At 39.7% G+C, this 14,854-nt stretch overlaps 1 protein-coding gene across 2 annotated transcripts in view; it reads right to left on the bottom strand.

Annotated features, from left to right (window-relative positions):
• Positions 1 to 3,424: 3,424 nt before the first annotated feature.
• bod1l1 (biorientation of chromosomes in cell division 1 like 1) overlaps positions 3,425 to 14,854 on the bottom strand; it is a 64,094-nt gene continuing 52,664 nt past the window's right edge. The window contains exons 24-26 of one of the 2 annotated variants that reach the window (XM_062982097.1): positions 10,255 to 10,398; positions 10,111 to 10,159; positions 3,425 to 4,837 (exon numbers count right to left, since the gene is read on the bottom strand). In XM_062982097.1, coding sequence (XP_062838167.1) covers positions 4,811 to 4,837; positions 10,111 to 10,159; positions 10,255 to 10,398 — 220 coding nt within the window. In that variant the 3' untranslated portion in view covers positions 3,425 to 4,810. The remainder of the gene's footprint in view (positions 4,838 to 10,110; positions 10,160 to 10,254; positions 10,399 to 14,854) is intronic. The other variant, XM_008119082.3, reaches the window with a different exon arrangement.

The following is a 14,854-nucleotide window of genomic DNA, read 5'->3' on the forward strand; positions in this document are numbered from 1 at the left end:
TTCCTTAATCCCTTATTATCCAACATATTCGCTTATCCAACGTTCTGCCAGTCCGTTTATGTTGGATAAGTGAGATTCTACATTTTGTTTGTTTATACCCCACTTTTTCTCTCCATGAGTCACGATAAGTCAAAAGGCAACATGGCTGTTATCGATTATCATGAATTTGGTTTTTCAGAAGCATGGGTATTATTTATATCTTTGGCTTGATTAGTAATCTTCAAAGACTATGTAAGTCCTCTGCTGAGCATTGTCTTGCAATTTTAAAAACATTAATAGAAAATCAGCTCCAAATATGCATTCCCTCATTTCCCTTAGGGACTGTAGATTTAATGTCTCCTCTTTTTTTTGGTCTCCTTGGGACATTTTAACTCCAGGGCAAGCCTGAAAAAATGAACTGGAAGTTGATACATGGACCATTTCCTGTTTAACACAAAGCCTCCCCTGGCCTTAGAAAGCTTTGGAGACGGCCAAAAAAGGTGCACATTTTGCACCTGTGCATAGAACTTCAGAAGCTGGTAAACTGGCTGGGATTTCTGGGTGTTGTAGGCCAAAAACATCTGGAGACCCTAGGTTGAGAACCACTGCTCTAGAGCCACATTTTGGTGGCAACTCCACACCCTCCCTCATATAGATATAAGCCACGCATTCTTCCCAAGGCCCAGTTCCTTTTTGTCAACTGTCACAATAGGTTCATTCTTAAGATTCAGCATTTAGGAATTATCTTCTCTGATAGTAAGTTATTCTTCTCATCTAGAACAAATGGCCCTGAAGGATTTCTTCAAGTTTTGTTTAGCATTCTGATGGTCATGCATATTGTGCCTGTATTGCCAGACCTTGACTTGGCAAGTGAGGTGTAAACAATTTTCTTTTATTAAAGTCCTTCAGTGAGGAGGAGCCATCTGGACTGAGGCTCTTGTGGAGTATAATAAGCTCCCTTATATGGTCTCAATGGCTTTCAGCTCCCACTTGTCTTTGTCTGGTAGAACAATTTTTCCAACACCATGAGAAGGATGCCTTTTGTCTACAGACATCCTCTTTGTTGTTTGCTATAGGCATCAGACACATGTCCAAGATGCAGAAAAATGATACGTTTAAGTCATCAAATAGTTTGCTGTGTGGGAAGTCCTTTGTATATTCCAAAAATTGTTCTGTCACAGGACAATTCAGTTGGCTATGGCCAACAACCTCAACAAGAAAGGAGAACTGTGCTTCCAACCCCCTTCAGCTTACCCTCTAGATCTGGAATTTGTGCATTTGCAGGGGCATATTCCTATTGGTGAAACACCTGTCAAGTGTAGACGTCCATGTTGATGATCTCCTCCTCCAAGTGAAAACGGACTTTGTTCTCTTCTGATGTTTCTTCTGCTGTTGGGGCACTCAAAATAGGCCTCTTTCTATCCCCAGTAAACAGCCAGTGTGTGTAGTTTTGCAATGATAGGGGGATCCCTGGGAGCCACATTTCCTTTCTCATGGAAAGGACATTTGCTGTATGCTTTCCCTCCCTTTCTCCTCCTCACTACAAGATTGAGAAGGTGAATGTAAATGTTATTTTTGTTGTAGATAGCAACTTTCTACAAGCCTCCTATACTTGTTATTTGTTGTGGATATGAGATTGTTTACTGTACTGTACATATATATTGGTATGCAGTTTTCCCCTTAACTCTATGTTGTTAGAGGTTGTGGGAGGGACTACAGACCATGTGACCCTGATCTTAGAATGTTCAGAGTGAGACTCCATTTTAGAATGTGTCTGAATCAGAAATCCGTTGGAGTCAGTTAAGTCAGCTGAGGTCAATTGAGGTTTGAATCAGTTGAAAGTTAGAAGTCAGTTGAGTCGGCTGATGTCAGTTAGAGCAGGAGTATAGTCACAGTATGCTGCAGTGAGATGTCAGTGAGAATATAAGTTAACATGAAACCAATAAGCAATGTACCTGTATGTTAAATACATTAAGTTTGTAAGTAAATCAACTATGTTAACGTTTAACGAAAACTACTAATTTTTGGTCTCTTGAGAGCATGATTTGAAAGCATGATTTTATGGAAGAGTATATTTTTTGGGCAACTGAAATAACATTTCTGAAGATCTGCTGTATGTTTTTGTGCACTGGTATTTCTTTGTTCCTAACAGTTCAGAGATAATCAGGTATATCAGTCTAACAGCTGAGAAACCTAAATTGCCTTGCATGAATACTAGTGAATATTTACCACTAAGGAGAAGATTGACTCAAGCAAGTTTTTAACTCTTCTCAGGAAGATAATACTTTACAAAAGGTTACGATCTCTAACAAGGTCATGCCTTTCCAAAAGGTTATAATTATTACAAATAATGTGAATGCTAGTTAATTTCCAAAAGGGTCACACTTCCAAAAAGCCTTTGGAGATTTCTGGTTTTCCCAATATTTTTGATCACTTCATGGTGGCCTCACCAACTTTGGTTCCCCAGTCCCCTTGGGCTGTCCCAATAAAACATTCACCATTTTCCAAGATGTGCCATGACAGAACATTTCACTCAGGCATAGCCACTTTCAGTTTAATCATTTGGCAAGTCCAGCCACCCTGGAGCTTTCAGAAGTGTTTGCTGTCGATAAGTAGTCAAATGAATGCTCCTGTGTGTTCAAATGGGCATCCTCTCTCTCTTTCCTGAGAAGGATGTTGCTCCAGATAACATGTTGGTTCAAATGAATCTTCTTGTTTCTATTGGGGTGGGCAAATGCGGAAGGTTCAGGGGCTCATTTTCTTCATTGGGATGCTCTTGGGACTATCAAAAGAAGAGAAAACTAGTGGCCAGAAGCCCACTTTTTGTTTTGAAATAAAAGTAAGTTTAATGTTAAATCAGTGGTTCCCAGCCTTTTTTTTGACCAAGGACTACTTTGACCAGGGACCACTCTCCAACATTAGTACCAAAGGTGTTATGAATCAGGTTTTGGTCAGCTTTATATTTGGTTTGGTTATTTGGGTTGCTGATTCAGGACATTGCATTGGATAGACCACATCAGCTTTTGTTTATGATACAGAACATATGCCATCCAGTAGTCCCCATCTGCTTGCCCAGAGAAAACCATATTTAATCATTGAGAGCTGACTTGGTCTATCCAATGTGATTTTCTGAATCAGCACCCAAATAACCCCAGGAACAGTCCTAAAAACGAAGACACCAAGAAAAGCAGTCTCGGCGCCAATTTTCCCTGCAAGTCTTATGGACCTTATTTTAGGTCTCACGGAACACGGGTTGGGAACCACTGTGTTATATAGTGACCAGGTATCTGCAGCCTAGTTAAACCTATGGCCTCTCCTGGAGATCCTGAGAGAGAAAAGCGATCCTTTTTCTGGAGACCTCATGTCACCCGAATGACTCGTTTTGACTCGTTTATACATTAAAGTTAAAATTCAGCCAAAGCTAATGCCAATGAATCTTACTAGCTAAGATTGTATTTACTTTTAATAAGATTAGTGGTATTCGGAAGTGACCAATCAAACATTCTTAAGAGATAATCTTGTCATTTAAATACTTAGACTTCAGTTTTGGGAAACATTTTATAATTTATATATAAAAGTTTGGTAAGAAACAAAGTAGAATATTTGACAAAAAAATTCACATTACAACAATAAAAGTCCCCAAATAAGAAAAGCAAAAGAAATTAAGCAATACGTAAGCTGATTTTAGTTATAAAACATGAATATGAACATTTTAAAATAATCTCAGGTTGTTTGGCAACTTACATCTTTGCAAGAGACAAATTTTGATAATAAAAAAAGCTTTACATGGAACTGAACTTGAAGATTTGTTCTTGTGAGTAAAATGCAAGTTTGCTAAAGATTTTGGACCTGGATCAGGTTCTAAGCTCTCACTGAATAAGAGTATACAAAATGTAAGATGGAAGGTAAAATGATGAAGACCTATATCTACTATTGATTTCAGAGTTTTAACTGAAAGAGAAATACTGAGAGAACAATTAACAGCTGCAAGCAGAAACAATTCTGACCTTAGAAAGGGTTCTCATCTGAAAGGTTCTAGTTTTACCTTAATATGCTCTAGCTACTTTGATGCTGGGAGAAAAATTACAGATGAGGTTATACTTCAAAGTGAGTGCATTTACTCAGCATTGTAAATGCAATTTTAACTCTTACTATACAGAAAAGCACAAATGTGACATGGAGAGGAACCAAGTACCAGGTTCCCCCTATGGGACTTGAACACATGCGAGAAAATACTTTGTCAGTTACTGGAGCTCTGCTGAGTTTGATGAAAGAGGCTCCCTCCTTCTCCCCCCTCCCCTCCTATGCAATGCTAATAATGTCTGCACAACATTTAAAAATCCAGTTAAAATGACTAACATAAGATAATGTAACATTTCACAGACCAGTCTTTGCTATTAAATAAAGTGTTCCCACTGATTAAGTTCATACACAGTAAAATACAATCTCTTTAAAATACGTGGCTTATTTAAAAAAGGTGTCATTAAGAGGCCACTGGTGATGAATGGATTGGAAGCATCAGCATTTGGAGTCACTCTTGACAATCTCTGCTTGAGATGCAGAGCAAACCTCTGCAACGTATGTAGTCTTCTGTATGAACACCTATTTTATCAAGCTGTTTCTATATGTGACATACGCCATACCTAGGAAACAAGCGCATGCAAACCTCTCAGCTTTTTTTGTTTTATTTCCAACAGAAGCAGAGAAGAGTTTCCTTTTTCTCCCACATTTGTCCAATATGGGGTACAACTACCGTTTGGACTTCTTTGCCTCAGGCTCATTTGCTCTCGGGTGACTTTTCTTGTGCGACATCAGAGGACGGACTTCCTTTTTATGTCTGGGGGACTGCAACTTTGAACTGGAAAAAAGAAAAACAGCATTTTTGCTCTAATTACCGAGGTCTTCTACCAGTCAAGTCATTGGAAGAACAGAAATTTCCTTCATTAGAGAAGGTGAGTGAGGGGTTATTTCATTGTCCAGATTTTGCCCAGGCAATGAAGCAACTCTATCTGAGCACAAATATGCAGTTGCCACTGGCGATCAATTAAACATGAGCAAATACAAAACCTCCCCAAACTCCTTTTCTGTGCCTTCCAAATCCATAGACCCTCAATTTGAAATCTATTCTCCAGGTGAAAAATCCCACCCAAATCCCACCTTGGACTGACAGTCTGCCCTAAAACTTGAAAATGAAAGCGGGAAGTAGGCACCTCACTTCCAAGATCTATTTTGGGCTAAAAATCCAGTGTTGTAGCTTGAAAATTAGGCCTGTAAGTGAAAACTGGCCCTGATGCCGAGAGATGAATAGAAAAGCTTCTCATCTGGTTAAGTAACAATTCATAGGAGAGGATGATATTGGCCTTCGCTGTGGTGCTTCCTTTATTCATTTCAGTCCCCTCATCTCTACTGGCAACATCATTCACCTCCCGCAGCCAAGGGATAAGCAACCTGATGCTTTCTAGCAGTTATTGGTAACTTTGAATATTACTAGCCAAAGTGATGTGATTTTGTGCTTTAACAACATTTAAAAGACACCAGAGCCTCCTTATGACATCCCTTTCTCAAATACAATGGTGACTTCAGTAGCCTACTTATAATCAGCACAAAGATATTTTTGTGTTGTCGAAGGCTTTCATGGCTGGGATCATAGGGATGTTGTATGTTTTCCAGGCTGTATGGCCATGTTCCAGAAGCATTCTCTCCTGACGTTTCACCCACATCTATGGCAGGCATCCTCAGAGGAAAACATACAACAACCCAAAGATATTTTATCTTTAAAGTTATTTTTATTATTTATTATTTTATATATTTTATTAAATATATATTATTTAATTTAATTTTTTATTTAATCGTTATTTTTATCTTTTATCCAAAGCTTATAAATGATGATGATGATGATGATGCTTTATTTATAACTCACCCTATCTCCCTGAAGGGACTCAGGGTGGCTTACAGCAATATAAAACACAGTGGCAAACATTCAATGCCAAACATAACATATATCAAATCAGAAACAAACCCAATAAAATTATAAAATAACAGCTTAAATAGACAAGGCATCATACATTACACACATTCATCTATATATATATATATATAAGAGTGATGGCATCATGGCGACCCACAAAACAACAAAACTACAAGCCCCCCAACCTCGAAATTTGACAACACAACCCATCATCCACGCCTCTAGGTTGATACAACAAAAAGAAAAGAAAAATAAAGTCCTAATTAGAGGGAGAGAAATAATTGTTTTTATCCAATTGCTGCCACTTAGAAGGCTAAGCTCTGCCCACTTGGTCTCCTAGCAACCCACTCAGCCCAGTGTTAATAAAAGAATAAAAAATAAAATAAATACAAATAATACAATAAAAAATAATAAAAAACAATAAAAAATTAATACAATAAAATACTATATCAAAATAACTAAAAACAATACAACAAAATAATAAAATATAATAAATAAATAAGATAAGTTACATTAAAATTAATTTAAAAAATACAAATAATGTCAAATAAAAATTCCACAACAACTTTTAACCAATACCACCACCACTTTGTCACAGCGTGGCCGGGCACAGCTAGTAATATATTAAATTCCTAAAAACTCACTGAAGATGCCACTAAAATTTTTAGCGCTGGGATGGTATAAATCCCTGTCCTTTCTTTTTCTAACTCTACTACTACCATATAAACAACCCAAAGTCTTCCAACCTCTATTAACTCATTCTACTTGGTCTTCCTGGTTGGATCTTATGATGAACTGCTTTTCAAATCAAAGTTTAGACAAATTACTCTTTTGACCTCTCCTAATACACCTCCCTCTGTCTATGTAACTTTTCTAAGCTCTTCCTCAGAATATATACGGTTTTACCTCTGTATTCTTTGTGAGATGGTTCCAATATATGCCTCCTCTCTGTTTTTAAGCCCCACCAGAAGGGGTCCCCAAACTTTTTAAACAGGGGGCCAATTCACGGTCCCTCAGACCGTTGGAGGGCCGAACTATAGTGTTTTTTTTAACTATGAACAAATTCCTATGCACACTGCACATATCTTATTATGAAGTAAAAAAAAAAAAAACAAACAAAAAGGGAACAAATACAGCCTCAATGTTAATACAGTAGAGTTTCACTTATCCAACACTCGCTTATCCAACGTTCTGGATTATCCAACGCATTTTTGTAGTCAATGTTTTCAATATATCGTGATATTTTGGTGCTAAATTCATAAATACAGTAATTACTACATAGCATTACTGCGTATTGAACTACTTTTTCTGCCAAATTTGTTGTCTAACATGATGTTTTGGTGCTTCATTTGTAAAATCATAACCTAATTTGATGTTTAATAGGCTTTTCCTTAATCCCTCCTTATTATCCAACATATTCGCTTATCCAAGCTTCTGCCGGCCCGTTTAGCTTGGATAAGTGAGACTCTACTGTACCATAATTAAAATGGTTGGAAAAGACCCCTTGGGCCATCTAATCCAACTCCCTTCTGCCTTTGTGCACCAAAACAATCAAAGCATCCCTGACCAACATAATTCAACCACCTACTAACACAGTTAACCTATTTCTATAAGATGTGCCTCTGTATTCATTTTGGAAACTGCCACTGGATACATTCTGTTAAATACAAAACTAAGTGTGCCATTTTCCCCAATGTACATTTAATGTGGTACCTCAAGCAAGGTCTTAAGTTCCTTGGTGGCAGCAGTGGCTGGAAAGGAGCTCACGGGATGGGCAAGGAGGCAGGGAAGGCGAGTGCCTTTCTCTTCTTGTTCACCCAGTGCCTACGTTCCTTGGCAACAGCGGCAGCGGGAAAGAAGCGCGCAGGGCAAGCGAGGAGGCAGGTAAGGTGAGTGCCTTTCTCTCCTCGCTCGCCCCGTGCACTCCTTCCTCGGCAGCAATGGCAGGAAAGGAGCGCGTGGGGCGAGCGAGGAGAGAAAGGCACTCACCTTACCTGCCTCCTCGTTCGCCCTGCGCTCTCCTTCCTCGGCGGCAGCGGCGGGAAAGGAGCGCGCAGGGCGAGCGAGGAGGCGGGGAAGGCGAGTGCCTTTCTCTCCTCGCTCGCCCGGTGCACTCCTTCCTCGGCAGCAACGGTGGGAAAGGAGCGCGTGGGGCAAGCGAGGAAAGGCACTCGCCTTCCCTGCCTCCTCGTTTGCCCTGCGCGCTCCTTCCTCAGCGGCGGGAAAGAAGCGCGCTGGGCGAGCGAGGAGGTGGGGAAGGTGAGTGCCTTTCACTCCTCGCTCGCCTCGTGCGCGTCTTCCTCGGCAGCAGCAGCGGGAAAGGAGCGCGCGGGGTGAGCGAGGAGAGAAAGGCACTCGCCTTCCCTGCCTCTTCGCTCGCCCTGCATGCTCCTTCCTCGGTGGCAGCGGCAGCAGAAAAGGTGCTAGGGAGAAGGGAAAGACCTTTTCCTCTTTCTCCTTGCCACACGCACCTTTCTTGGCGGAGGAGGAGGGAGCTACTGCCCCGCGGGCCAGATAAATAGCTCCGGCGGGCTGCATGTGGCCCGCGGGCTGTAGTTTGGGGACCCCTGTTGTAGACGAAGGATACTGGTTGTTAACACCACTTGTTTCCAACTGTACTATAACTTTTCTATTGTAAGGGTTGGACTTTGCATGCAAGAGCCCTATCTGGCCTTCAAGACACTTGTTTACAGAAAAGAGGCTCTTCCCGCTCTAACTGGCATTGCAATGCAATCTGGTGTAGCACACTGAGCATGTGACCTCCATCATACTTCAGGAACTTTTAGGTAGCTGTAGGCAAGCTCTGCAATTCAGGGATAACACTGCTGTATGTTACAGGCTTGAGGTTACAAAGAAGCACTTTAAACATTTTACATAAATGCTAAATAGTAGTAGCATTTTAGCTAGACCAAAATCTCACATGCACTTCCTGCAGGTAGTTCTCCCCTAGTCTTAAGAGATTCTGCTTAAAATCTGATAGTTTTCTCATTAATTTTCACCTGTCTCTTTTTCCACTTCCTTTGTACGACAGGCTGAGTATAAAATACTTAGGAACAGAAGTATCTTGGATTTTGAAATGCCCGTATTTGCATATACAGTAGAGTCTCACTTATCCAACACTTGCTTATCCAACGTTCTGAATTATCCAATGCATTTTTGTAGTCAATGTTTTCAATATACCGTGATATTTTGGTGCTAAATTCGTAAATACAGTAATTACTACATAGCATTACTGCGTATCTTTCATTACTACCAATACTTCCCTGGGATCCTGGTTTGTCTCAGGACATGTTATTCATATTTAAAAGTCTACTTGGCCATCCCAGCTTAGAGTCCTATCTTAAGAGTCCCAGCTGCCAACAGCTGGGCCATCTGGACCTTGAGCTCATATCTTGGACTCTTGGCTGCTAGCAAATGTATCTGCAAACAGTGAGAATGTTCAAAACAAACTCTTAAAACCAAGATAAAGCACAAATCAAGATTTTCAGTGTTGGCTTTCGAAATATTGGAACGCTTTTTTTACATATGTAGACCTAAACGGTTTGGGACCCACCTACCTTTGTGACCGCATCTCCCCCCTATGAACGACTTCTTCGTTCATCTGGTAGGGCCCTTCTATCGCTCCCGCCACCATCCCAGGCTCGGTTGGCGGGGACGAGGGAGCGGGCCTTTTCTATTGTTGCCCCCCGGATCTGGAATTCCCTTCCGGAGGAGATCCGGCAAGCACCCACCCTGGCTTCCTTCAAAAAGCTGCTTAAAACCTGGCTCTTCCGCTGCGCCTTCGGATAACTGAGCCCATAGCTATAGTAGTTGCACTGGCCATCTCTCTGGATTTGAGACATTGCGCTTTATTCCTCTGCCCCAAAGCACCTTAGAATATAACACTGCACTTTAGTTTTAGTGGCCCTTCCAGGCCATCCTCTCCTCCATCCCAGTGGTTTTTTTTTCTGTGATTTATATGTTTTTGAGTGACTATATTGTTTCTGTTTATGTGATTATTTTGGCCAATTGCTATGCTTTTTTTATACTCTTATAGTGCTTTATAGTGTTTCAGTGTTTTATTGTACAATGTTTTTATGCTGATTTTATATTGGAAACCGCCCTGAGTCCCTCTTGGGAGAGAGGGCGGTATACAAATAAACTTTTACTTACTTACTACTTACTATTGGGATGTGGAGAAGAGTCTTGATGGACCAAAGCAAGTCTCCAATGCTGGCCAGTCAAGAAAAAGTAAGAGTGAGAGGAGAAAATCAAAGGAGCAACATAGAGATACCCAAGGCAGTAGTAACTTGCACTCTCATACTTACTGTGCTGAGATGGGTGATTTATTAGATTTTGCAGTAGCTGATGATTCTTTCTTGTCTACCACCCTTTTACGCTTTCTAGGAGGGACTGGATCTGGACTTTGATTTTTTGCCGCTGCACGTGTAGTTGGCTTACTAGGCTGCTTTCTGAAAAAATATGCACCAATAACACAACACATGTAATTACGCAGTGGGTTTAGAAACATATTTGCACTGGTTATTCAGAAGAAAGAAGAGACAATAAAGTCAAATATACTTTGAGGATACTCTTAGCTTCTGAATCTATTGTGTGACAAAGTCTACCATGGCAGAGGGAAAAGCTGCAAGGAGTTATGATGGACTGGAGAGAAAAAGTGATAAGCAGGCAAGGAGTGGAGAACTACCTACTGCTCCTGAGTAGCTCTGACATACAGGTACATGAAGCTGCCTTAATTCCATCAGTTGGGGGTGCTTTGAATGCGATTTTCCTGCTTCTTGGTAGGAGGTTGGACTGAATGGCCCATGAGGTCTCTTCCAACTCTATTATTCTATGATTAATCCAGTTGAGACCACTGGTCCTTTCGCTTAATACTGTCCACACCAAAAGAGATTAACATTTTCAAGCATTTTCCCCAGTATTCTACATCTGTCACTTTCACTCAGCAAAGACTTGATTGTAAAGTAATATTTCACCTGAAGAAAAGAGGTATCTCATATGGAGGTTTACCACATGAACTAGAACCTGGAAAACAAGGGATCCTGTTCATGTGGAAAGCCTTCACAATACTCTCTCTTTTCCAGATGTGTAGCTTTACAATAACAACCAAGGGGGCAGGCTCATATTTGCTGAACAAAGCAAGCTGTCTCTACCAGCTATCAGATGGAGGATCTTTGGTCAGTTCTTGTAGCAGATATCTCTTTGAAAAAGTGAAAAAGCTGATACTTTGATGCTTTCGATACAAAGAATGTCCCTACTACTAAGCTATGGCTACTGTTGCTACAAAGATGCTTTGAACTCAGAAAGGGCTAACAGAGTTTTGGTATGCATTTACTTGCACATAGCATGTTTGGTATGCATTTATTTGCACATAGCATGTTGCAAGGAAGCCATGTGGAGCAGGACTGCTCTTAATGAGAAATGACAGATACTATCTCACTTCACTATTTTAAAAAGTGCTATTCATACAGTTTCAGTCATAGCAAGGAAAACCACCATAGCCCAGAACCACAACACCTTTATACATACAACTGCCAGTATCTGGATATTTAAGGGTTTACACTAGTTATCACCCCCTAGCAATAAAGGCTTAATGGGTCAAAAATACACATGCCAAAGAAGTCATTGACAAAGGAAGGCAGTGAAACTAGCACATGTTCTCAAGAACTTCTGGTGGTCTGAGAGGCAAAAAGAAGCAAACTTGCATTTGAGGAAATAATCCATTAAGAAAGGAAATGCATAAAAATTCCATTTTCATCATAAACCAAGTATTTTCTTAAACATTTAAGCTTAATTAAAATTTGATAGATGTCACTAACAATGGAATTTATTCATTAACCAAGATGTGTTGCCCGGCCCAGTTTTATTGTGTTTTAGCGTATTGTTTATTGCTTGTTGTTTATACTGTTTTAATTGTTTTTAATTTGCCTTTTGTTTTGTATTGTTATATTGTGTGTTGAGGCCTTGGCCTTTGTAAGCCGCATCGAGTCCTTCGGGAGATGCTAGCGGGGTACAAATAAAGTTTAATAATAATAATAATAATAATAATAATAATATTTGTTATTAGCACTGCTGGATTCTGGAAACAACTACAGGTATATCTCTGTTAACAAAGCCTATGTTTTTTTACACCTGCCCAAACCCCTTTTCTTTTGTGTCCTCTGTTTCATTGGAAGCTTATTTTAGCAGCTTCAGCTCTGAGTAGACAGATGATGTAAGATTGCAGGAATACAGGCATTTTGTATCAGGTGGCAAAATGTCTAGAGTAAACAATATAATGAAACTTGAGTTGCCACTATAGCCGATTCTACTGTGACTATGTGTACCTGCTGATAATCCAGAATCCCTCACTAAACATGTGTGAACAGCAAAGCAGAGAAAAGTAGAAAAGTCTACCTTACCATGTTAAAAAAATGGGGCCATCAAAATGAAAACCATAAGAAAAGTAGAAGTTAGTGAAAGAAAAAAATATCCCTATCCATTTTGGAAGAAGCCTTCAAATCTTGAGCAGGCATGGGTAAACTTTGGCCCTCTAGGTATTTTGGACTTCAACTCCCACAATTCCTAACAGTCTACCTGTTAGAAGATTTGAAATGTTTTTGTTTACCTATGCAAGGCTTACCTCATCTCGTTTCACTTCATATGTGCATATAATTAGTTTTAGATAAAAAGTTGCTGAAACATTTTGGTCTATTACTATTCTTTCAATGTTATTTCTACCTCTGGTTCCAAATTTTTTGTTGAAGTAGTAATACCCAGAAACAAATTGATTTTCATACCGTAAGTATGCTTCTATTATATGAAGCCACCTGGTGGCCATTTCTAAACCTGGTATACACCTAAATTGGGAAATTTAAGACCCAGGGCCAATGCAGGTGAAACCCTGTGCACTTGAAAACTGCTCTCAATTGCTGATTTACTAACAGCATTCATTAAAAAGAAATGACCAGTGTTTTTTGGCACAAACTGTAATCAATGCATCTGAAGAAGTGAATTAAGGGCCATGAAAGCTTATGCTGAAATAAACTAGTCAATCTGAAAAGTGCTGCTTGATTTCTTCTTCCCAGCAACTTCCTTAGTCTAACATAGCTGTCTCTTTGTAAACTGTGGGATGCAAGCTAGCACCTAAAATTTGGAAGTGATTCAAGATTATCTCTGTAAGCACATCAAACAGATGCACAGATTGTTTCTTCTTCAAATAGTCTCTGGTATTCTGAGGAACTGAGATTGAAAAAATAAGAGAATAGTGGCTAGATTACAAGTGGCAGAAATGGTGGGGAGGGGGGAATCTAACAAAATAGACTAAGATTTCCTATTGGAGCTTATTCTATGGCAGTCATGGTAGCAAAGAAATAAGAATTCTTCATTTCCACCACTTCTGCTCAATATCATCCAATGCAGGTTTTCCTCAACAGTAAGAATACTCTTATAATCTCTCCAATGGGACCATGTAGTAGAACACTTGGGGCAATTTGTGGGACACTTTGCTTACATCTGCTTTGACATCAATGACAAAATCACTGATTGTTGTTTAGCTAGTTCCCTTTGCACTCCTCTCAATTCCTGCATCCTTTGGACAGAGATATGGTACATAGCAATGTGTTCTCTAGACGTGTATTCATTCTTGGTTATTAGTTCGACCAGGGACTGTACCACAGAAAGATAAATGTCTTCCTGAAGGAAACGGGAAATACGGGATACAATTGAACAAAATAAATAAGGGAACTGAATTTATGACAACTGGAGATATGGAGTATTTAAATTGAATTACATCTAAGGAGCTCAGGGTGACATCGATGGTGGCATGCAGACTAAGGGGATGCTTGTTCCTCAGCAATATTTAGCTGAGCAACTCTCAGTCCATCAATCACTGTCCTGGCCATTCTGGCATGATGATCTCTGTTAGGAATGAAAAGGGTATGGACAAGACCTTTCCTGCTCCACCACACATTTACTTATTCTGCTTTCTTATTCTTATTCTGTTGTCTGCAATCTTTCATATCTACAGACAGTTATAAACAGCTGACCTATGTACTACCCATAGTTAAGAACAGGTGTGAGACAACAGGAAGTGAGAAAAATTTACCTAGAAAGGGAAATTCACTCCTGAAAGGGTTATCATGGGGAAAGGTGTCTCAACTGAAACTTTATCTCCAATACTTGTTTCCACAATAAGCCAATTTTTTCAAAATCCAATTATCACAGGGACAGAAAGTGAGGTGAAATTTTCTGAACAGGGGCACAGACAACAAAACAAACACCACAGGGGTGTTATCCCTTCCCTATGCTATCCAAAGCTAAGAAATATGTATTTTTGGCTGGAGTTACACTTTAAAAAGTACCTGTTTGACTTACAAATTCAACTTAATAAAAAATCTACAGAACCTAGCTTGTACGTAATGTGAGGAATGCCTGTACATGCCATCTAAATATTTGTGCTGGAATATCACAAGTGTGATGGTGATATAAGCTTTCTCTGGTTTGTTCATCACTTGATCCTGGGAGGCCAAAATCATTCAAGTGTCTCTGTTTAGCAGAATCAGCAATTCTGATTCATTCCAGATATGATGGTGAACATATCTGAGGATTCATTATCTTGATTTAGATATGCAGCTGTATTTTGCTATTGCTCATTTTTCATTGTCTGTAAGTCACATTAGTGTATTCTTGTATGAGATGATAGGGTAGAAAATGTCAGGAGTAAATATATGGAACTATCTCATTTGTGGATGAAAGGAATAGGATGGCTAAGCAGGATGTTAAGGTTAGCATTTGGACTGGATTTGAGTGTGACAAATCAATGAATTGTTTTAGTGATCTGGATTTAAAGAACCACACAGTTCTTTCTGCTCATACACTGCAACCTTGAATCTTCTGTCTCCCCAAGGAACCCCTTATGCCCTGAGC

The sequence above is a fragment of the Anolis carolinensis genome, chromosome 5, assembly GCF_035594765.1.
Source record: "Anolis carolinensis isolate JA03-04 chromosome 5, rAnoCar3.1.pri, whole genome shotgun sequence".
Classification (NCBI taxonomy): Eukaryota; Metazoa; Chordata; class Lepidosauria; order Squamata; family Dactyloidae; genus Anolis; species Anolis carolinensis.